This window comes from Oncorhynchus clarkii, chromosome 9, assembly GCF_045791955.1.
Source record: "Oncorhynchus clarkii lewisi isolate Uvic-CL-2024 chromosome 9, UVic_Ocla_1.0, whole genome shotgun sequence".
Lineage (NCBI taxonomy): Eukaryota > Metazoa > Chordata > Actinopteri > Salmoniformes > Salmonidae > Oncorhynchus > Oncorhynchus clarkii.
In genome coordinates, this window is record NC_092155.1 from 75220037 (window position 1) to 75245072 (window position 25036).

The 25036-nt window shown below is 45.7% G+C and overlaps 1 protein-coding gene across 2 annotated transcripts; it reads right to left on the reverse strand.

The window, feature by feature from the left end:
- Nucleotides 1-289: 289 nt before the first annotated feature.
- On the reverse strand, nt 290-21765 carry LOC139416951 (ER membrane protein complex subunit 1-like). Of its 2 annotated transcripts, none has more exons than XM_071166152.1 (22): nt 21599-21765; nt 21050-21177; nt 20847-20912; nt 20582-20675; nt 20306-20434; nt 19936-20062; nt 14396-14551; nt 14074-14247; nt 13753-13824; nt 13474-13572; nt 12279-12375; nt 11961-12077; nt 10982-11181; nt 10169-10318; nt 9740-9901; nt 9466-9585; nt 9168-9305; nt 8743-8916; nt 4988-5198; nt 3429-3513; nt 3064-3193; nt 290-1404 (listed from the first exon to the last, which is right to left on the reverse strand). In XM_071166152.1, exons 1-22 carry the CDS (start codon nt 21724-21726, stop codon nt 1225-1227), a joined length of 2937 nt encoding a protein of 978 aa, XP_071022253.1. In that variant the 5' UTR covers nt 21727-21765; the 3' UTR covers nt 290-1224. The 2 variants fall into 2 exon arrangements, with proteins under 2 accessions (XP_071022253.1, XP_071022254.1); XM_071166153.1 differs by having other exon boundaries at nt 21050-21174; nt 21599-21741.
- Nucleotides 21766-25036: the final 3271 nt, after the last annotated feature.

The window sequence follows — 25036 nt, forward strand, 5'->3', positions numbered from 1 at the left end:
ACAAATAGTTGTTTTCATTCATTTTTACTATATTCAAATTTGACTTTGTGGCAACTAGTGGAAACCAAAGAAAGGTGGTACAAAATAACAGGAAGTGTTGAAATAAATATTATAAATCTAAGAAGCACTTTAAGGGCTATAATAAACTACTACATTAAACTAGTAAGGTAAATGATGTACATAGGTGTAGAAAGGATCGAGACAAGTATAGCAAACAGTTGCTATTACAGCACAACCAAAGATCAGTAGTAAGCTTACTCTGTAAACAGCTGAAAATGGAACACAAGACTTTCAGAAATAGTAATATTCATTTTATTGAGGGTATCGGCGTTTTGGTGAAAATGTGTTGCACAAGCAAGGAGTTGTTCTCCCCAATAGGAAAAATGAATACTCTGGAGTGTCATAATAATCAAATGTTTTTAAGAAATAAATAAACTGTACATAAACTATCATTTACACAAAAGCCATGGGGGGGGGGGGGGTATTAGTTAAGATAAATCATGTGAACACAAAAAACTTCCAGCGCATCAAAGAAAGAGCAACAGTGATAGCCTCGGAGGCAGTCGATCCCAAAGACAAACACCTCAGTACACCCACAACCCCACAGTTCCTTCAAACAAAAAAATAACAACAAAACCATCTTGACCAACATTAAAAAAAATAATCTATGGAAACCTTTTAAAATCCCTTGACGCATTTCTACCACATTTAGTCATCTTAAATTAGGCCTAATCTTTATAGACTATTTCCTAATCATTCACAGCTAAACAACATTTCAGAGCTTCAGTATGAAGAACACTTGCTCTGAGATGCATCAAGTAACCACGCACTGTTCTTCGTTGTGGTGAAAGAACAATATAATTTCATATTGTGTGATCATGAAAATCACTTTACATTAAGTTATCCTTTAATTAAGGGAGATTATAAAGGATTTATCAGTAGTTTAGTTAATGAGTTGTTATTAGCAATGACATAACTACTCTTAAAAGGCTGCCTCAATGTAAAATGTTACAAAATAAATTATTCACAAAAAAAAAGACAGGAAAATTGAAATGAAACTCTTCCTTGAAAAATGTCCGACCCCCGCCCCCAATCAAATGACTCATTGGGATGATTTTAAGCCGATATTGTCAAACGGCTTCAGCTCGTCCACCTCCATCGTCTGGGTTCATCCACGCAGCAATGGGGGAGGGGTCAGAGTTGAAAGGTGAGAAGTTGACTCTTTCACCGCCAGGCCCGGTTGAGCAGTTTGACCTGTGCCAGACGTTTACTGATCATGGTGGCGAAGAACAGCGCGAACAGAACACTGCTGATCAGGACGTAGTCGTAGTCATCTTTCAGCACGTCGAACTGCTTGGAGGGGTACACCCTGGTTTGGTAGATGTCAAGACCGTACGCAACCACCTGTGGGACAAAACATATACATTTCCATGTTAAATATTCAGTATTTGATCTGCATTATATTTAACCAGGTAGGCTAGTTGAGAACACCTTTATTTAACCAGGTAGGCTAGTTGAGAACACCTTTATTTAACCAGGTAGGCTAGTTGAGAACAAGTTCTCATTTACAACTGCGACCTGGCCAAGATAAAGCATAGCAGTGTGAACAGACAACACAGTTACACATGGAATAAACAATAAACAAGTCAATAACACAGTAGGGGAAAAAAAGAGTCTATATACATTGTGTGCAAAAGGCATGAGGAGGTAGGCGAATAATTACAATTTAGCAGATTAACACTGGAGTGATAAATGATCAGGTGGTCATGTGCAGGTAGAGATACTGGAGTGATAAATGATCAGATGGTCATGTGCAGGTAGAGATACTGATAGTGAATACAGGTACAGGGGAATACAGGTAGATACAGGTAGATACAGGTGTGATAAAGATACATTGCCGATAGTGAATACAGGTACAGGGGATTACAGGTGAATACAGGTAGATACAGGTGTGATAAAGATACATTGACAATAGTGAATACAGGTACAGGGGAATACAGGTAGATACAGGTGTGAAAGATACATTGACGATAGTGAATACAGGTGCAGGTGAATACAGGTAGATACAGGTGTGATAAAGATACATTGCCGATAGTGAATACAGGTACAGGGGAATACAGGTAGATACAGGTGTGAAAGATACATTGCCGATAGTGAATACAGGTACAGGTGAATACAGGTAGATACAGGTAGATACAGGTGTGATAAAGATACATTGACAATAGTGAATACAGGTACAGGTGAATACAGGTAGATACAGGTGTGATAAAGATACATTGCCGATAGTGAATACAGGTACAGGGGAATACAGGTAGATACAGGTAGATACAGGTGTGATAAAGATACATTGCCGATAGTGAATACAGGTACAGGTGAATACAGGTAGATACAGGTAGATACAGGTGTGATAAAGATACATTGACAATAGTGAATACAGGTACAGGTGAATACAGGTAGATACAGGTGTGAAAGATACACTGCCGATAGTGAATACAGGTACAGGTGAATACAAGTAGATACAGGTAGATACAGGTATGATAAAGATACATTGACGATAGTGTAATAGACCAGTGGTTCCCAAAACTATTTTTTGTTGTTGTTTTTGTTTTTTAACTCACTTCCATCATTGGGGAACATCCCGCGCAAAACCTTAAAACCTTAAAACAAAATCAAATGGCTTAAAAAAAAAAAAAAAAACCTTGCTAGCTGACAGTAGTCAATCTGGACATTTCTGAGAAGTTATAAATAGCTCTCCAAGGTCTGCAATGACTGACATGATAAGTGTTCAATCGAGTACAGTCTTAATTGAATGAACAGAGATAGAATTCAATTTGTAATTTTGTTAAATAGTTTGGAGTATGGCCTCATCTTCGAGGATTGCTCCCCGGAGCTAGATGCTGATGACGAAGAGCCCTTTGCTGGACAGCTGGCATCGAAACCTCCTTCTACAATTAAAACTTTCAAAAGTAAGTTGAAAGCCCGACTGAGTTCCTTAAAAAAATAAAACGCTGCTCCCAGCACACCCAACAGTTTGGGAACCACTGTAACGGACCATAGACTCACCAGACATGTGGACTCCAGGCCAGAGGGGGCAGTGTAGATTCCTTTCACTCTCGCTACGGTCTGATTGTAGTTGATGAACCACTCTGTGCGGATGGGCATCTCTGGGGCGTAGGGTATAAGGTTCTCCTCACTGGAAATAAATGATAAACTAATTCTTACTTTCATATAGTGACAAGGAACCAATATTCCTCTCTAAAAAAAAGGTCAGATAACGTCAACAACAGGGTTCTGTTCATTAGTGCACACAAAACGTTTTGCAACAGAAAATGAAAAATGAGCGTTTGTTGTTGGACCAGGTATTCCCCTCCCTGTTTCAGTTCATTTTCTTCCATTTGGTGCCAAATGAACATGTTGTTGGTACTAACCGGCTGTGTTCAGTGACAACCTCTGGTCTCCGTGGATCCAGGAACATCTTGGGGAGAGACAAGATGGCTCCTGATGGTAACCCCACTGAGAAAGAAATATCCAGAGAAAATAGAGAGTTACGATGCAGATAGATATGGTGCTGAAAGATCCACTCCCCCCTCCATCCATCCACCCCTCCATCCATCCTCCTATCCATTCACCCATCCATCCTCCCCTCCATCCATCCACCCCTCCATCCATCCTCCTATCCATTCACCCATCCATCCTCCCCTCCATCCATCCATCCTCCCCTCCATCCATCCACCCCTCCATCCATTCTCCCACCCACACGTCCATCCATTCTCCCACCCACACGTCCGTCCATCCATCCATTCACCCCCCTCCATCCATCCACCCCTCCATCCATCCTCCTATCCATTCACCCATCCATCCTCCCCTCCATCCATCCACCCCTCCATCCATCCTCCTATCCATTCACCCATCCATCCTCCCCTCCATCCATCCATCTATCCATCCATTCACCCCCCTCCATCCATCCACCCCTCCATCCATCCTCCTATCCATTCACTCATCCATCCTCCCCTCCATCCATCCACCCCTCCATCCATCCTCCTATCCATTCACCCATCCTCCCCTCCATCCATCCACCCCTCCATCCATTCTCCCACCCACACGTTCATCCATTCTCCCACCCACACGTCCGTCCATCCATCCATTCACCCCCCTCCATCCATCCACCCCTCCATCCATCCATCCTCCTATCCATTCACCCATCCATCCTCCCCTCCATCCATCCATCCATCCATTCTCCCACCCACACGTCCATCCATTCTCCCACCCACACGTCTGTCCATCCATCCATCCATCCATCCATCCACCCCTCCATCCATCCTCCTATCCATTCACCCATCCATCCTCCCCTCCATCCATCCATCCATCCATCCATTCTCCCACCCACACGTCCATCCATTCTCCCACCCACACGTCCGTCCATCCATCCATTCACCCACCCTTCCATCCATCCATCCATTCCACCCACCCCTCCATCCATCCTCCCTCCCACCCACCCCTCCATTCATCCTCCCTCCCACCCACACCTCCATCCATTCACCCACCCACACGTCGGTCCATCCATCCATTCACCCCCCCTCCATCCATCCTCCCTCCCATCCATTCTCCCACCCACCCACCCCTCCATTCTCCCACCCACACGTCCATCCATCCACCCATTCTCCCACCCACACGTCCATCCATCCATCCACCCATCCATCCATCCATCCATCCACCCATCCGTCCATCCATCCATCCATCCATCCATCCCACCCACACGTCCATCCATCCTCTCATCCACCCATCCATCCATCCACCCATTCTCCCACCCACCCGTTCATCCATCCTCCCATCCACCCACCCCTCCTCTCATCCATTCTCCCACCCACCCCTCCATCCATCCACCCCTCCATCCATCCTCCCATCCATTCTCCATTCTCCCACCCACCCGTTCATCCATTCTCCTACACACAGTCTCCATCTATCCACCCACCCCTCCTATACTGACCCAGGAGATGTCTAGAGGTGATGCCCTTCTCAGTGAGCGTAGCCTCCATAGTGGTGATGGGAGAGGGGAAGATGTAGGTCTGCTGTAGGACCTGGGGCAGATGGGGTCTGTCCAGACTGCTGAACACTGTGCTGTTATACAGCTCTGTCCCTTCAAACAGCTCCAGCACACTGAACTCATTACGCCTGGACTTGGTGTTCCAGTATTCATACTGTAGAGAGGGAAGGAGAGAAAATGGTAAGGCAGCAGTTCATTAACCTTTTTCTCAAAACAGAAATAATCTTTGGAACATGTGACCATAACTACTACTTCTATGGTTGCTGTTGCTACTGCTGTTACAACAACTACTGCTACAACAACTACTGTTACAACAACTACTGCTACAACAACTACTGCTACAACAACTACTGCTACAACAACTACTGCTACAACAACTACTGTTACAACAACTACTGTTACAACAACTACTGTTACAACAACTACTGTTACAACAACTACTGTTACAACAACTACTGTTACAACAACTACTGTTACAACAACTGCTGTTACAACAACTGCTGTTACAACAACTGCTGTTACAACAACTACTGCTACAACAACTACTGCTACAACAACTACTGCTACTGCTGCTACAACAACTACTGTTACAACAACTGCTGTTACAACAACTGCTGTTACAACAACTGCTGTTACAACAACTACTGTTACAACAACTACTGTTACAACAACTGCTGTTACAACAACTGCTGTTACAACAACTACTGCTACAACAACTACTGTTACAACAACTACTGCTACAACAACTACTGCTACAACAACTACTGCTACAACAACTACTGCTACAACAACTACTGCTACAACAACTACTGCTACTACAACAACTACTGCTACAACAACTACTGTTACAACAACTACTGTTACAACAACTACTGTTACAACAACTACTGTTACAACAACTACTGCTACAACAACTACTGTTACAACAACTACTGTTACAACAACTACTGTTACAACAACTACTGTTACAACAACTACTGTTACAACAACTACTGTTACAACAACTACTGTTACAACAACTGCTGTTACAACAACTACTGCTACAACAACTACTGCTACAACAACTACTGTTACAACAACTACTGTTACAACAACTACTGCTACAACAACTACTGCTACAACAACTACTGCTACAACAACTACTGCTACAACAACTACTGCTACAACAACTACTGCTACAACAACTACTGCTACAACAACTACTGCTACTACTACAACAACTACTGTTACACCACCAACAACTACTACTACTGCTACAACAACTACTGCTACAACAACTACTGCTACAACAACTACCAACAACTACCTACAACAACTACTGTTACAACACTACTACTGCTACAACAACTACCACAACCCAACACCACCACTACAACAACTACTGCTACAACAACTACCACCACCACAACTACTGCTACAACACTGCTACAACAACTACTGTTACAACAACTACTACAACAACTACTGCTACAACAACTACTGTTACAACAACTACAACAACTACTGTTACAACAACTACTGTTACAACAACTACTGTTACAACAACTACTGCTGTTACAACAACTACTGCTACAACAACTACTGCTACAACAACTACTGCTACAACAACTACTGCTACAACAACTACTGTTACAACAACTGTTACAACAACTACTGTTACAACAACTACTACTGTTACAACAACTACTGCTACAACAACTACTGCTACAACAACTACTGTTACAACAACTACTGCTACAACAACTACTGCTACAACAACTACTGCTACAACAACTACTGTTACAACAACTACTGTTACAACAACTGTTACAACAACTGTTACAACAACTACTACTGTTACAACAACTACTGTTACAACAACTACTGCTACAACAACTACTGCTACAACAACTACTGTTACAACAACTACTGTTACAACAACTACTGTTACAACAACTACTGCTACAACAACTACTGCTACAACAACTACTGCTGTTACAACAACTACTGCTACAACAACTACTGTTACAACAACTACTGTTACAACAACTACTGCTACAACAACTACTGTTACAACAACTACTGCTACAACAACTACTGTTACAACAACTACTGTTACAACAACTACTGTTACAACAACTACTGTTACAACAACTACTGTTACAACAACTACTGCTACAACAACTACTGCTACAACAACTACTGTTACTACTGTTACAACAACTAACAACTACTGCTACAACAACTACTGTTACAACAACTACTACAACAACTACTGTTACAACCACCACCACTACTGTTACCACTACTGGTACTACTGCTACTACTGGTACTACTGCTACCACCACCACCACCACTACTGGTACTACTACCACCACCACTACTGGTACTACTGCCACCACCACTACTGGTACTACTACCACCACCACTACTGGTACTACTACCACCACCACTACTGCTACAACACTACTACTACTGGTACTACTGCTACTACTGGTACTACTGCTACCACCACCACCACCACTACTGGTACTACTACCACCACCACTACTGGTACTACTACCACCACCACTACTGGTACTACTACCACCACCACTACTGGTACTACTACCACCACCACTACTGGTACTACTACCACCACCACTACTGGTACTACTACTACCACCACTACTGGTACTACTACTGGTACTACTACTACTGCTACTACCACCACCACCACTACTGGTACTACTACTACTGGTACTACTACCACCACCACTACTGGTACTACTACCACCACCACTACTGGTACTACTACCACCACCACTACTGGTACTACTGCTACTACTGGTACTACTGCTACCACCACCACCACCACTACTGGTACTACTACCACCACCACTACTGGTACTACTACCACCACCACTACTGGTACTACTACCACCACCACTACTGGTACTACTACCACCACCACTACTACTGGTACTACTACTACCACCACTACTGGTACTACTACTGGTACTACTACTACTGCTACTACCACCACCACCACTACTGGTACTACTACTACTGGTACTACTACCACCACCACTACTGGTACTACTACCACCACCACCACTACTGGTACTACTACCACCACCACTACTGGTACTACTACCACCACCACTACTGGTACTACTGCTACTACTGGTACTACTGCTACCACCACCACCACCACTACTGGTACTACTACCACCACCACTACTGGTACTACTACCACCACCACTACTGGTACTACTACCACCACCACTACTGGTACTACTACTGGTACTACTACTACTGCTACTACCACCACCACCACTACTGGTACTACTACTACTGGTACTACTACCACCACCACCACTACTGGTACTACTACCACCACCACTACTGGTACTACTACCACCACCACTACTGGTACTACTACTGGTACTACTATCACTGCTACTACCACCACCACCACTACTGGTACTACTACTACCACTACTGGTACTACTACTACTGGTACTACTACTACTACCACTACTGGTACTACTACTACTGGTACTACTACTACCACCACTACTGGTGCTACTACTACTGGTACTACTACTACTGCTACTACCACCACCACCACTACTGGTACTACTACTACCACCACCACTACTGGTACTACTACTACTGGTACTACTACTACTACCACCACCACTACTGGTACTACTACTACTGGTACTACTACTCACCACCACCCAGTTCTCAGAGTGGACAAAGTGGACGGGCCCCCTGGCCTTCCTCTGGACGGCTTCATGGATGATGCGTCCAGTCACACCATCGACCAGGAACACGCCCACGAAGGCCCTCTCAGGGTGGGCGTCTGTACTCTCTGTCACCACTGCCAGCAGGTTAGGGTTCAGGTACTGTGGTGAGAAAACGAAAGAGACTGTTATATTCGGGTCCGCACACAATATTACTACTTTATTCCAAAAACATTTGTATTTTGCACTTGTCCTTCGTGAAGTATTAAAAAAATTCAACTTTTGGTGCCAGTTTTTAAACTTTTAATAAAAAAAAAAAAACTAGTCTAGGACTGGATCTGGGAAACCATCCTTTAATCTGTAATTGTTGAGTGTGAACCCTGTAGTTTACTAGTACGTAGAACTGTCATTACCTTGTAGAGAACGCTGCGGTCTCCCATCACTCTGCCCTGAGAGTGGACATGCTCGTTGGGTCTCTTCCCATTGACCGCTACTATTTTCTGAACCTCTGTAGGAAGGACCACCTCCCAGATCCGCTCTGTGGACAGGTCCTGGATGAACACACACACAACACACACACACGTTTAATGTCACAAACATACACAATGAATGTCACAAACACACACAATGAATTCTACATTCACACAGACACACACACACACACACACACACAATGAATGTCACAAACACACACACACAGTGTTAAGTCACCTTGCGCAGCCTGAATCCAGACAGGTTTCCCTGATCTGAGCGGATCAGGTAGAAGAAGATGGAGGAGGACATCTCCTGGAGCTGCTGCAGGACGTTCTTAGTGGAGGGGAAGGCTGTCACCTGGAGGGAGAACAATCATTAAAAGACAGAATAATTAGTGCACAGTAATCAGCTGTGAGGTTCAGTCAATGAGAACAGGTACATTTAGAGAACATTGGTGCAAATCTCTCCCACAATGCACCAGAAGTGTTATTTTATTTTCCACTGACGTTACCTTGTATTGGTCGTCGACCAGCAACAGGACCTTGGCGTAGTCCTGGTCTATAACAGGTAGTAGCAGTGACTGGAGGATGGGGCGGGGCAGGGCTGGCGGGGCGATGTGACTCTTCCTGCCAAATATGGGGTTGAACACATGCAGGGAGGCCAAGCCTGTGTCCTGGGGGGGGGTAGCAAAATATTTTGAAAACTAGAGACATTTCACCCAACATTACATCAAGTTGGAAAAGGGGCAGCCCTCGATAGCTATGTAAACACTTAGGACCTAAATCCTACTGAGATGCTTTAACTATGCATTTTTCATGCTCAAGATCAAATAACTAAGTTAATTTGTCATATGTAATAAATCATTTATAATCATGTATAAAATAAAACACCCACAGAATAGTGTAGTAAGTACTAGTTCGCAACACGGTGTTGTTCCTACCTTATCCTTGATGAGCAGAGTGCATTGTGGGGGATGGGGGAAGTGAGCGGTGGTCCTCTGGACGATCAGTTTGAAAACTGCGTTGGGCTGGACATTCTCCAGGAAGTGCTTCCACAGAATAGAGCCCGACTTGCTGTCGATGCCAAACAGCTGGGACCAAACGAAGATAAAAACATTGTTACATTACAGCCATATTGTAAAAAAAATTAATAATAATAATACATATATACACGCATGTTTTCAAAAAGTCTAAACATTTATGAGCCTCATTAGGACTATAGTAAAGTGCTACCAATGTTGGTGCTGAGGTCAACAGACAGTAGATCCCATCCAGCCCAATGTTGGTGCTGAGGTCAACAGGCTGTAGATCCCATCTAGCCCAATGTTGGTGCTGAGGTCGACAGACTGTAGATCCCATCCAGCCCAATGTTGGTGCTGAGGTCAACAGACAGTAGATCCCATCCAGCCCAATGTTGGTGCTGAGGTCAACAGGCTGTAGATCCCATCTAGCCCAATGTTGGTGCTGAGGTCGACAGACTGTAGATCCCATCCAGCCCAATGTTGGTGCTGAGGTCAACAGACAGTAGATCCCATCCAGCCCAATGTTGGTGCTGAGGTCAACAGACAGCAGATCCCATCCAGCCTAACGCTGGTGATGAGGTCGACAGACAGCAGATCCCATCCAGCCCAACGTTGGTGCTACTTTCTCACCTCTCTCTCTCTCACCTTCCCCGAGGCCGTGACCCCCCCCCCCCCCCCCCCTTTCGTCTTACCTTCCCCGAGGCCGTGACACACCCCCCCCCCTCGTCTTACCTTCCCCGAGGCCGTGACCATAACCATCATCTTCTGCAGGTTGAACTCATCCCTGGACAATGTTTCTATGGTGACCTCGTTCTTAACCTGGCCATGGGGTTTACGGGCTTCGTAGAACAGCTTCCACAGGTGGGCCAGCCACGCCTGGAGCAGAATCACCTGGGATGACAGACGCTTCAGGACCATGGGGAACAACCCGTCTGTGGGGGGGGGGGGGGGTGCAGACACATAACATGTTATCCAGTTCCAGTTACATCTTCATTATTTACATTCAAATCCATTGTCTGTTAGGAAGTGATGCGTTTCACGACAGCAGGCTGGATTCTATCTACAGGGACACTAAAATACACACCCCCCCCCCCACCACCACCGACGAGCACAAACTAATCTACGACGAAACACAAAACGACAGATTACAAGAAACGACAAAGCAACTAAACTTTTATAGAAGGAGCTACTTTCGCTACTGATCTCACAAAATACAACAGCTTCAACATAAGCAAACAGAAAGGACGGCAGCAAGCTCACAGCGTTACCTTGAATGGCTGGATCCAAGCGCAGCAGTGAGAAAACCAGAGAGAGAGAGAGAGAGGGCGGGGGCATGAAGTCGACGGAGGATAACGACACATTCAGGAGTATTCATTTGGCCATGGTCATGTAACCTTATACGCTATCAGTTGACAACAAATACAGGCAACAAAAAAAAAATATATATATATATATATATATACACACTTCCACAAAGAGATAAAACACGTTAAAAGTGAAATACTTAGAATTCTTTTTAAATGTTAAAATAAAACTTGAATACATAGATTTGAAGGGAATGACTAGGCATTGATAGTATTGTTTCGAGACAACTCATTTTTTTTGTGTGTGTGTGTGTCATCCTCGTTATTTTATTTATGCACGGTTGTCTTTGCTTGTTTTTAAAATGATTAAATGAATCATGTTAGTCAGGATCTTTGATGTTCTTTACCAGCTTTCTTGCCAAACTCCCCCTCCAGCTCCGCCTGGGTGCCAGTGAGTGGCAGGTCCACCATCTCCATGGTAACAACATCAGCTAGGGCCTCCTCTCTGGTCCATACCACACGTCCTGGAATCACAGGTGTTGGTTAGAAGCCTCGTCTAGTGTGTGTGTGTGTGTGTACCAGTGTGTGTGTGTGTACCAGTGTGTACCAGTGTGTGTACCAGTGTGTGTGTGTGTGTGTACCAGTGTGTGTGTGTGTACCAGTGTGTACCAGTGTGTGTACCAGTGTGTGTGTGTGTACCAGTGTGTGTGTGTGTGTACGTGTACCTGGCTGCTGTATGAAGGTGAGAGCATGGTCCTGTGTCTGCACGAGGACCCTGTAGCCCACAGAGTCGTCCTTCTTCAGGAAGGCATGGACGTACAGCTGGGGAGGGAACACGTCAGACTGTTACGGACCTCATTTAAACACCCGACTTCCTGAACAAAACACACCCATCTGACTGATTGATTTCCCTCCATCACCTCTACACAGGTATATTCCAACAGGTGATGGGTTGGCTCGGTGGGGCTCATGCCAGACTACTCTGTACCAGGGACTTTGTCAACATTGATGAGGGTCGGAGCCACGAAAAAAATCTGAACTCATCACGAGGAGCCGCAGTGGCTCGTGGGTCTGCGTACCCCCCCCCCCCCCCACATTCCCCCCGTCTTGACAGCCAAGAGAGGCATTTTGTATGTTTTAGAGGACATTTTTGTGCAATTCTACTCATTTTACCATGAGGCAGAGAGAAGTATTGACATCTTTTAAATATGATATCTGAGTGAGACTGACTAACAAAATCAATGGGGGCGCCCCCGGCTGGTGAGTCGACCATGATTACAAGTTTAGATAGCTGATTGGCAATCCCCCCCCAAAACATCAGGTTAATTGGGCTAATTGACTGACATAAGAGAACAACTGCTGATGCACAACCACATGTTGAAATTGCACCTTGTGTACTCTATCTACTATTCTACCTAGCAACAGTAAATTGAGACCCCGACTGAGTAAATTGATCAGAAGGCCTTTAAAAAAAGTGGGCCGCATGGCAATCCATTTGTCCATCCCAGCTCTATAATCAATAGCAGCACGCGGATAAATTCCCAAAGAGCCCATCCCAAAAAAACATAACCAACTACAATTAACAACTAAAATCTCCGCTGTCAAGAGGGGTAGCCGCGAAAATGTTTAGCTTGCAAAGTTGGAAGTACGGATGTGGGTACGAGTTCTGATTTTTTTGTTGGCCTCCACTCCCATCAAAGTTTCCAGTCCCTCCTCTATACTCCACTCCCAATCCCTACTCTATACTCTACTCCCACCAAGGTCTCCAGTCCCTACTCTATACTCCACTCCCACCAAGGTCTCCAGTCCCTACTCTATACTCCACTCCCACCAAGGTCTCCAGTCCCTACTCTATACTCCACTCCCACCAAGGTCTCCAGTCCCTACTCTATACTCCACGATCGTTCTCCTCACACAGACCTTGAAGGGTTTCCCACCGTTAAGATCGAGGGGAAAGATGACGGTTGTATCCAACAACCTACGACCTGAATCAGCGCTGAACAGATTGATAGCACAAGCCTGGAGCGGGAACAGAAATGAAGTTTAAATGGGTTACATACGTCAGTAGAACTAACTAACTACACACTATATGACCACATGCATGATGCGACACTTCAATTTTTTTTAGGTCATTCTGAGACATCTTTTTAAAAAAACAACTGGTTGTTGAATTTTCTTTTCTTTTTTTGAAAGACTCACGGTTTCGTTTTTGGGAGTCATGACGGCAGCAACAGTCTTCTCCCCTGTGGTGGAAAATGAGACCAAGAACGCCTAGAAACATAAGACATTCTCCAGTTAAGTCACACAACTCATTCAGCTCCATTGACCTCCCAACTAACAACATTTGGAGGTAAAAAAAAAAAATCTTGTTCAGGTTTAAAAATGGGAAATAATATATGCCACTTAGCAGAATCACTATCCAGAGAGATGTGTAGTACAGGAAACAAATAAGTAGCAATAATAAATTGCCCGTCTGGGATAAATTAAAGTTCATTAAATGAACGAACGGTGATTCTGTACCGGCTGGAAGTCTCTGAGTGGGGCGATGGTGTATCCATCAGCATTGAGCTGTAGCAGGACGTGGTGGTCTGGTCCGAGCTGGAGAAAGAACTCTGAGATGGGGGAGCGGGCCGGGTGGGGCTGGCTGGACACCAGGACGGGCTGGAAGCCTGGGGATACCTCCAGATCCAGAGACTGGGGGGGGGGGGGGTTGTTTTGTAGATGTTTAAAATCGAAAAGGTACAATATATAGCCTGTTACACACCAGTGTGTCCACCTAACTGAGACCATGAAGACTTTCTTTACACTTCGGAGCTTCAAGTCGTGGTTGAACAGGAGTTACCTGCAGTAGGATCTGGTTGAACTGTGGCGCCTCCTCAGCCTGTATCGGGAGGGCGTAGAGGGCGAGAGTGGCGGTGTCCACACACATCAGCACCCCGTGACCAACCACCACACAGCTGGACTCAACACTGGACAGCCACGGGGCTTCAACTGACCTCTGAGAACCGTAACAGACATCACAACCAACAGGGTTAGAGATATGACGTGTGTGTTGTGGAATTAACCAGAACCCTCCGTTATATTGTGGAATTAACCAGAACACTCCGTTATGTTGTGGAATTAACCAGAACACTCCGTTATGTTGTGGAATTAACCAGAACACTCCGTTATGTTGTGGAATTAACCAGAACACTCCGTTATGTTGTGGAATTAACCAGAACACTCCGTTATATTGTGGAATTAACCAGAACACTCCGTTATATTGTGGAATTAACCAGAACCCTCCGTTATGTTGTGGAATTAACCAGAACAGTCCGTTATGTTGTGGAATTAACCAGAACACTCCGTTATGTTGTGGAATTAACCAGAACACTCCGTTATATTGTGGAATTAACCAGAACACTCCGTTATGTTGTGGAATTAACCAGAACACTCCGTTATGTTGTAGAATTAACCAGAACCCTCCGTTATATTGTGGAATTAACCAGAACACTCCGTTATATTGTGGAATTAACCAGAACACTCCGTTATGTTGTGGAATTAACCAGAACACTCCGTTATGTTGTGGAATTAACCAGAACACTCCGTTATGTTGTGGAATTAACCAGAACACTCCGTTATGTTGTGGAATTAACCAGAACACTCCGTTATGTTGTGGAATTAACCAGAACCCTCCGTTATGTTGTGGAATTAACCAGAACACTCCGTTATATTGTGGAATTAACCAGAACACTCCGTTATGTTGTGGAATTAACCAGAACACTCCGTTATGTTGTGGAATTAACCAGAACACTCCGTTATGTTGTGGAATTAACCAGAACACTCCGTTATGTTGTGGAATTAACCAGAACACTCCGTTATGTTGTGGAATTAACCAGAACACTCCGTTATGTTGTGGAATTAACCAGAACACTCCGTTATATTGTGGAATTAACCAGAACACTCCGTTATATTGTGGAATTAACCAGAACCCTCCGTTATGTTGTGGAATTAACCAGAACAGTCCGTTATGTTGTGGAATTAACCAGAACACTCCGTTATGTTGTGGAATTAACCAGAACACTCCGTTATATTGTGGAATTAACCAGAACACTCCGTTATGTTGTGGAATTAACCAGAACACTCCGTTATGTTGTAGAATTAACCAGAACCCTCCGTTATATTGTGGAATTAACCAGAACACTCCGTTATATTGTGGAATTAACCAGAACACTCCGTTATGTTGTGGAATTAACCAGAACACTCCGTTATGTTGTGGAATTAACCAGAACACTCCGTTATGTTGTGGAATTAACCAGAACCCTCCGTTATGTTGTGGAATTAACCAGAACACTCCGTTATATTGTGGAATTAACCAGAACACTCCGTTATGTTGTGGAATTAACCAGAACACTCCGTTATGTTGTGGAATTAACCAGAACACTCCGTTATGTTGTGGAATTAACCAGAACACTCCGTTATGTTGTGGAATTAACCAGAACCCTCCGTTATGTTGTGGAATTAACCAGAACACTCCGTTATGTTGTGGAATTAACCAGAACACTCCGTTATGTTGTGGAATTAACCAGAACACTCCGTTATGTTGTAGAATTAACCAGAACAGTCCGTTATGTTGTGGAATTAACCAGAACACTCTGTTATATTGTGGAATTAACCAGAACACTCCGTTATGTTGTAGAATTAACCAGAACACTCCGTTATGTTGTGGAATTAACCAGAACACTCCGTTATGTTGTGGAATTAACCAGAACCCTCCGTTATGTTGTGGAATTAACCAGAACACTCCGTTATGTTGTGGAATTAACCAGAACACTCCGTTATGTTGTGGAATTAACCAGAACCCTCCGTTATGTTGTGGAATTAACCAGAACACTCCGTTATATTGTGGAATTAACCAGAACACTCCGTTATGTTGTGGAATTAACCAGAACACTCCGTTATGTTGTGGAATTAACCAGAACACTCCGTTATGTTGTGGAATTAACCAGAACACTCCGTTATGTTGTGGAATTAACCAGAACACTCCGTTATGTTGTGGAATTAACCAGAACACTCCGTTATGTTGTGGAATTAACCAGAACACTCCGTTATGTTGTGGAATTAACCAGAACACTCCGTTATGTTGTGGAATTAACCAGAACCCTCCGTTATGTTAAATTGCTTGTGTAGTGTCACAAGGTGAAAGACCTACTTTGTTACGAATGTTAATGATGTATTTAATAGTTAAATGCATAGAATTTGCCAAATGTCTTTGTTTTGGGTTTGGTTCACACTAGAGTTTAATGTTGGGGAACCAGGTTACAGAGATTTACCAACCAAACCCATACAATTGCGAAAAATTGCAGTAAACTATTTAATACATTTATTTATATGAAGAGTGTGATATGAAAAACATCCCCAGACCATTCTTCTTCCTCCATCAAACTTTATAGTTGGCACTATGCATTTGGGCAGCGGGTTTTATACCACCCCAGCCGAAGCTTGGCTTTGCACTTGGTGATCTTAGTCTTGTGTGCGGCTGCTCGGCCATGGAAACCCATTTCATGAAGCTCCCAACGAACAGTTCTTGTGCTGAGGTTTCTTCCAGAGGCAGTTTGGAACTCGGTAGGGAGTGTTAGTCACTTCAGCGGTCCCGTTCTGTGAGCTGGTGTGGCCTACCACTTCGTGGCTGAGCCGTTGTTGCTCCTGGACTTTTCCATTTCACAATAACAGCACTTACAGTTGACCAAGGAAGCTCTCGCATGTCAGAAATTTGACAAACTGACTTGTTGGAAAGGTGGCATACAATGTAAGGCCATTCTACTGCCAATGTTTGTCTATGGAGATTGCATGGCCGTGTGCTCGATTTTATATACCTGTCTGCAATGGATATGGCTGAAATAGCCTAATCCACTAATTTGAAGGGGTGCACACATACTTTTGTGTGTGTGTGTGTATGTATGTATGTATGTATATATACATACACAGTGGGGAGAACTAGTATTTGAAAACCTGCAAAATCGGCCGTGTTTCCTACTTACAAAGCATGTAGAGGTCTGTCATTTTTATCATAGGTACACTTCAACTGTGAGAGACGGAATCTAAAACAAAAATCCAGAACAATCACATTGTATGATTTTTAAGTAATTAATCTGCATTTTATTGCAACAAAAAAAAAATGGGGGGGGCGGGGGGTGCCGGGGGTGCCAGCGCATCATTCAATCAACTGTGAGGCATTAACTCAACTGGCTAGTTTGCTTGTCTGTAGAGAGAAGGGCGGGGTTGTACGTTGATCCTGATGCTCTGATTGGATAGAGAAAAGCTGTATTTCTCTGTCCACGTCGCTTCAAAAATGTCACAGACACACACACACACACACAGCCCTGATCCCAGACACACACATCCCTGATCCCAGACACACACACACACACATCCCTGATCCCAGACACACACACACACACACATCCCTGATCCCAGACACACACACACACACATCCCAGACACACACACACACACAGCCCTGATCCCAGACACACACAGCCCTGATCCCAGACACACACACACACACACACACACACACAGCCCTGATCCCAGACACACACACACACACAGCCCTGATCCCAGACACACACACACACACACAGCCCTGATCCCAGACACACACACACACACACACACACACACAGCCCTGATCCCAGACACACACACACAGCCCTGATCCCAGACACACATCCCTGATCCCAGACACACACACATCCCTGATCCCAGACACACATCCCTGATCCCAGACACACACACACACATCCCTGATACACACACACACACACAGCCCTGATCCCAGACACACACATCCCTGATCCCAGACACACACACATCCCTGATCCCAGACACACATCCCTGATCCCAGACACACATCCCTGATCCCAGACACACATCCCTGATCCCAGACACACACACACACATCCCTGATACACACACATCCCTGATACACACACACACACAGCCCTGATCCCAGACACACACACACACACAGCCCTGATCCCAGACACACACACACACACACACAGCCCTGATCCCAGACACACACACACACACACACACACAGCCCTGATCCCAGACACACACACACACACACACACAGCCCTGATCCCAGACACACACACACACACACACACACAGCCCTGATCCCAGACACACACACACACACACACACACAGCCCTGATCCCAGACACACACACACACACACACACAGCCCTGATCCCAGACACACACACACACACACACACAGCCCTGATCCCAGACACACACACACACACAGCCCTGATCCCAGACACACACACACACACACACACACACAGCCCTGATCCCAGACACACACACACACAGCCCTGATCCCAGACACACATCCCTGATCCCAGACACACACACACACATCCCTGATACACACACATCCCTGATACACACACATCCCTGATACACACACATCCCTGATACACACACACACACAGCCCTGATCCCAGACACACACACACACACAGCCCTGATCCCAGACACACACACACACACAGCCCTGATCCCAGACACACACACACAGCCCTGATCCCAGACACACACACACAGCCCTGATCCCAGACACACATCCCTGATCCCAGACACACACACATCCCTGATCCCAGACACACATCCCTGATCCCAGACACACACACACACATCCCTGATACACACACATCCCTGATACACACACATCCCTGATACACACACACACACAGCCCTGATCCCAGACACACACACACACACAGCCCTGATCCCAGACACACACACACACACACAGCCCACACACACACACACAGCCCTGATCCCAGACACACACACACAGCCCTGATCCCAGACACACACACACACACAGCCCTGATCCCAGACACACACACACACACAGCCCTGATCCCAGACACACACACACACACAGCCCTGATCCCAGACACACACACACACACACACACAGCCCTGATCCCAGACACACACACACAGCCCTGATCCCAGACACACACACACAGCCCTGATCCCAGACACACACACACACACAGCCCTGATCCCAGACACACACACACACACACAGCCCTGATCCCAGACACACACACACACACAGCCCTGATCCCAGACACACACACACACAGCCCTGATCCCAGACACACACACACACACACACACACACACACACAGCCCTGATCCCAGACACACACACACACACACAGCCCTGATCCCAGACACACATCCCTAATCCCAGACACACACACAGCCCTGATCCCAGATAACCTCAAAACAGCTGTGACAGTTTTGGAGTTATACGTTTATATACCGTGACATTTGATGAGGAGACGTCACAGAGTTCTAGACCAAGTTACCTGCTTGATGATCTCTCCGTCCTCTAGGCTGTAGGCTATGATAGTGAGGTGAGAGTTAGGAACCACCCCCAACACATAGACCTCCTCTTCTCCCCCAGAGTACACTGCCTGGTACTGGACCGTATCACTGTGGGCAACAACCAAAAAAATACTTAATAGTTTAGCACCTAATTGCTCAAGATCTGAATTCAAATAAGCATTTTAAATCTTTCAGATACTTTGTACGTTTGTTTGGGACTTTCTGGAGATGGGCTTTGCACTTTTTGGGACCATTTATTTTATTGTTTCCACTATATCAGCTTAAGTATCTGAACGAAAACAGATACTGTTCGGACCCAGGTATGAGAACCAGTGTCGTACTGTACCCTACCTGTCAGGCAGGTTTTCCACCCATTTCTGGTGTCCATTGGTGAGGTAGTGGAGCGAGATGGCAGCTTTCTTAAGCACCGCTACATGCTTTACGGTGTCCTGCATGGCCACAAAACACGCAGCCTGGAAGCTGAAATAGAGAGAGACAATATGAGCAGTCAGTCATCTGGCAAAATATCTAACATCCTTGTCCATTTCTATGGAGTGTCTCTCAGCTACAAGACACGCAGTTAAAATGGAGAACGGGTCGTCCGCACACAGGGACAACCACACGCACCTGCCCGTATCCAGCACGGCCTCCCAGTTCAGCCCGCCCATGTTTGTGTCCCAGGAACGGAGCAAACGACCACCTCCAACCACCATCAGAGCATCTAGAGAAGACGTAAGAGAACAGCCATTCAAATACCCGCTGAAGGCAGAATCTTACAATTAACATAGGCAAAGATAAAGCCAATGTAATTGACTCTGTACAACACAGTTATGTTGGCTAAGCCAGGTAACTAGACAGTCTACAGTGACCTTAAAAAAAGGACTATTGTCACCTTGTCCATGCAGCAAAAGTATATCTATGGTTCCCTCTGGTCCCGCCTTGTCAACGTGTCTCCAAACTGTGAAGTAGGAATGAAAAATAATTAACTCAAGATACTCAACAACAATTATTATTTTTTTTTGTCACAGATTTCAGAATAAAAGAGAAAAGCTAGAAACATATTTTGTATTGTAATATGAATGACAAAATACTCACAGAGCTCTCCAGTCCTGGAGTTGAAAGACGCAAAGATATTCTTGTCGGTGGCGAGAAACAGCTTTTTAGACGACTGCGAATGCGAGTCAAAGTGGGCAAAGAGCGTCTTCCCCACATACTGCTGTCTCCTGGAAATAAGAAAATATAACTAGATATTTTTGTACATTAGCTAATCAATCACCAATGTACATTTGTCTTCTTCATTACTGCTGCGTTTTGAGACTCTGAATCATATCTGTGACAAAAGACACCTGTCCCAAGGAGCAGATGGGACATGGGTCTTCTTCCCACATGGATCCTTAACCCACTGTAAAGAGGAAGCGATCCAATAAGATATTTACATTCATGAGATATTCCAACAAGTGACTGTCAATACAGGTGCAGACATGACAAGGATACCTATTGACTGAACCCGACACCCCAGAGGCTTACTTACTGTCTTTTCGCCATGATCTATGATATTGGACGCTGTCAATGGTTAGCACATAGCACTAGCTTAGCTAACTGCATAGCGGAATCAATGGGTATTCTCAATGAACAGCTACATACCAATCAAATTTGCCAACTTGATCTTCGAAGACCGCTTCACTCATGACAAATAAAGAAAAGAAGATTACAAATAGAGACGTTGGTTTAGACATTTTAGCAGGTGGCTTCATAGAAACAAAACGAACCATGTACTAATCACTTCCGGGTCGATGTTCTTCTTTCGTTTTGATTGGCGGTTTGTAAACTAACACAGGTAGGTGGCGGTGTCGGTGTATCACCGCCACCTACCGAGCTGGAGTGTGACACAGACACACACACACACACACACACACACACACACACACACACACACACACACACACACACACACACACACACACACACGCACAGGTGCTAAAACACACAGAGACACAAACACACACACACACACACACACACACAGCCGAGAAAGAAGGAATTGTAAAATCTCCATTCGTGCTCTCACTTCCACAAGCCCTGACTGCCATCTGTGAGCCTGTAAAAACACAACCGTAGACTGTAGAAACACAACCATAGACTGTAGAAACACAACCATAGACTGTAGAAACACAACCATAGACTGTAGAAACACAACCATAGACTGTAGAAACACAACCGTAGACTGTAGAAACACAACCGTAGACTGTAGAAACACAACCGTAGACTGTAGAAACACAACCGTAGACTGTAGAAACACAACCGTAGACTGTAGAAACACAACCATAGACTGTAGAAACACAACCGTAGACTGTAGAAACACAACCATAGACTGTAGAAACACAACCGTAGACTGTAGAAACACACCCATATACTGTGGGACTAAATTAATATTACTATTAATATGGGTTAATCCAGAACTAAAGTTTTGTGTATTCAGTCAGATGCTCGTTTAAGTTGTGGGTCCATAAGTGTTAAGAAGAGACCCGGAACGAAGAGCTCCACCCTCTCTGTGTGAAGAGCTCCTCCCTCTCTGTGTGAAGAGCTCCACCCTCTGTGTGAAGAGCTCCACCCTCTCTGTGTGAAGAACTCCACCCTCTCTGTGTGAAGCGCTCCACCCTCTCTGTGTGAAGAGCTCCACCCTCTCTGTGTGAAGAGCTCCACCCTCTCTGGGTGAAGGGCTCCACCCGTTCTGTGTGAAGAGCTCCACCCTCTCTCTTTACAAGTTACAGGCAAGTCTGTGAAGAGCTCCACACCCTCTCTGTGTGAAGAGCTCCACCCTCTCTGTGTGAAGGGGTCCACCCTCTCTGTGTGAAGAGCTCCACCCTCTCTGTGTGAAGAGCTCCACCCTCTCTGTGTGAAGAGTTCCACCCTCTCTCTTTACAAGTTACAGACAAGTCTGTGAAGAGCTCCACCCTCTCTGTGTGAAGAGCTCCACCCTCTCTGTGTGAAGAGCTCCACCCTCTCTGTGTGTAGAGCTCCACCCTCTCTGTATGAAGAGCTCCACCCTCTCTATGTGAAGAGCTCCACCCTCTCTGTGTGAAGAGCTCCACCCTCTCTGTGTGAAGAGCTCCACCCTCTCTGTGTGTAGAGCTCCACCCTCTCTGTGTGAAGAGCTCCACCCTCTCTGTGTGAAGAGCTCCACCCTCGCTGTGTAGAGGTCCACCCTCTCTGTGTGAAGAGCTCCACCCTCTTTGTGTGAAGAGCTCCACCCTCTCTGTGTAGAGCTCCACCCTCTCTGTGTGAAGAGCTCCACCCTCTCTGTGTAGAGCTCCACCCTCTCTGTGTGAAGAGCTCCACCCTCTCTGTGTAGAGCTCCACCCTCTCTGTGTGAAGAGCTCCACCCTCTCTGTGTGAAGAGCTCCACCCTCTCTCTGTGAAGAGCTCCACCCTCTCTGTGTGAAGAGCTCCACCCTGTCTGGGTGAAGGGCTCCACCCTCTCTGTGTGAAGAGCTCCACCCTCTCTCTTTACAAGTTACAGGCAAGTCTGTGAAGAGCTCCACACCCTCTCTGTGTGAAGAGCTCCACCCTCTCTGTGTGAAGGGCTCCACCCTCTCTGTGTGAAGAGCTCCACCCTCTCTGTGTGAAGAGCTCCACCCTCTCTGTGTGAAGAGTTCCACCCTCTCTCTTTACAAGTTACAGACAAGTCTGTGAAGAGCTCCACCCTCTCTGTGTGAAGAGCTCCACCCTCTCTGTGTGAAGAGCTCCACCCTCTCTGTGTGTAGAGCTCCACCCTCTCTGTGTGAAGAGCTCCACCCTCTCTGTGTGAAGAGCTCCACCCTGTCTGTGTGAAGAGCTCCACCCTCTCTGTGTGTAGAGCTCCACCCTCTCTGTGTGAAGAGCGCCACCCTCTCTGTGTGAAGAGCTCCACCCTCTCTGTGTGTAGAGCTCCACCATCTCTGTGTGAAGAGCTCCACCCTCTCTGTGTGTAGAGCTCCACCCTCTCTGTGTGAAGAGCTCCACCCTCTCTGTGTGAAGAGCTCCACCCTCTCTGTGTGTAGAGCTCCACCCTCTCTGTGTGAAGAGCTCCACCCTCTCTGTGTGAAGAGCTCCACCCTCTCTGTGTGAAGAGCTCCACCCTCTCTGTGTAGAGCTCCACCCTCTCTGTGTGTAGAGCTCCACCCTCTCTCTGTGTAGAGCTCCACCCTCTCTGTGTAGAGCTCCACCCTCTCTCTGTGTTGAGCTCCACCCTCTCTCTGTGTAGAGCTCCACCCTCTCTCTGTGTAGAGCTCCACCCTCTCTCTGTGTAGAGCTCCACCCTCTCTCTGTGTAGAGCTCCACCCTCTCTCTGTGTAGAGCTCCACCCTCTCTCTGTGTAGAGCTCCACCCTCTCTCTGTGAAGAGCTCCACCCTCTCTGTGTAGAGCTCCACCCTCTCTGTGTAGAGCTCCACCCTCTCTGTGTAGAGCTCCACCCTCTCTCTTTACAAGTCTATGGCCCAAATGTGCCATTCCCTTTCCGAAAATTCAAAAGAAGCGAAATCGTGATTACAGTCAAAACAATCAGAGATGAAAAACCCAAACTGCTGATCGTAGTAAAACTGCAGCATGTTCTCTCAGCCTCAAACATGTTCTCTCTGCCTCAAACATGTTCTCTCAGCCTCAAACATGTTCTCTCAGCCTCAAACATGTTCTCTCAGACTCAAACATGTTCTCTCAGCCTCAAACATGTTCTCTCAGCCTCGAACATGTTCTCTCAGCCTCAAACATGTTCTCTCAGCCTCAAACATGTTCTCTCTGCCTCAAACATGTTCTCTCAGACTCAAACATGTTCTCTCAGCCTCAAACATGTTCTCTCTGCCTCAAACATGTTCTCTCAGACTCAAACATGTTCTCTCAGTCTCAAACATGTTCTCTCAGCCTCAAACATGTCCTCTCAGCCTCAAACATGTCCTCTCAGCCTCAAACATGTTCTCTCAGCCTCAAACATGTTCTCTCAGCCTCAAACATGTTCTCTCAGCCTCAAACATGTTCTCTCTGCCTCAAACATGTTCTCTCAGCCTCAAACATGTTCTCTCAGCCTCAAACATGTTCTCTCAGCCTCA

Coding starts and splice junctions, on each gene's coding strand:
- LOC139416951 (XM_071166152.1), bottom strand. CDS start 21,726: ATGGTTCGTTTTGTTTCTATGAAGCCACCTGCTAAAATGTCTAAACCA. Junction 20,913..21,049: donor CTCCAGGACTGGAGAGCTCT/GTGAGTATTTTG, acceptor CCTACTTCACAG/TTTGGAGACACGTTGACAAG. Junction 13,825..14,073: donor CACTCAGAGACTTCCAGCCG/GTACAGAATCAC, acceptor TTATGTTTCTAG/GCGTTCTTGGTCTCATTTTC.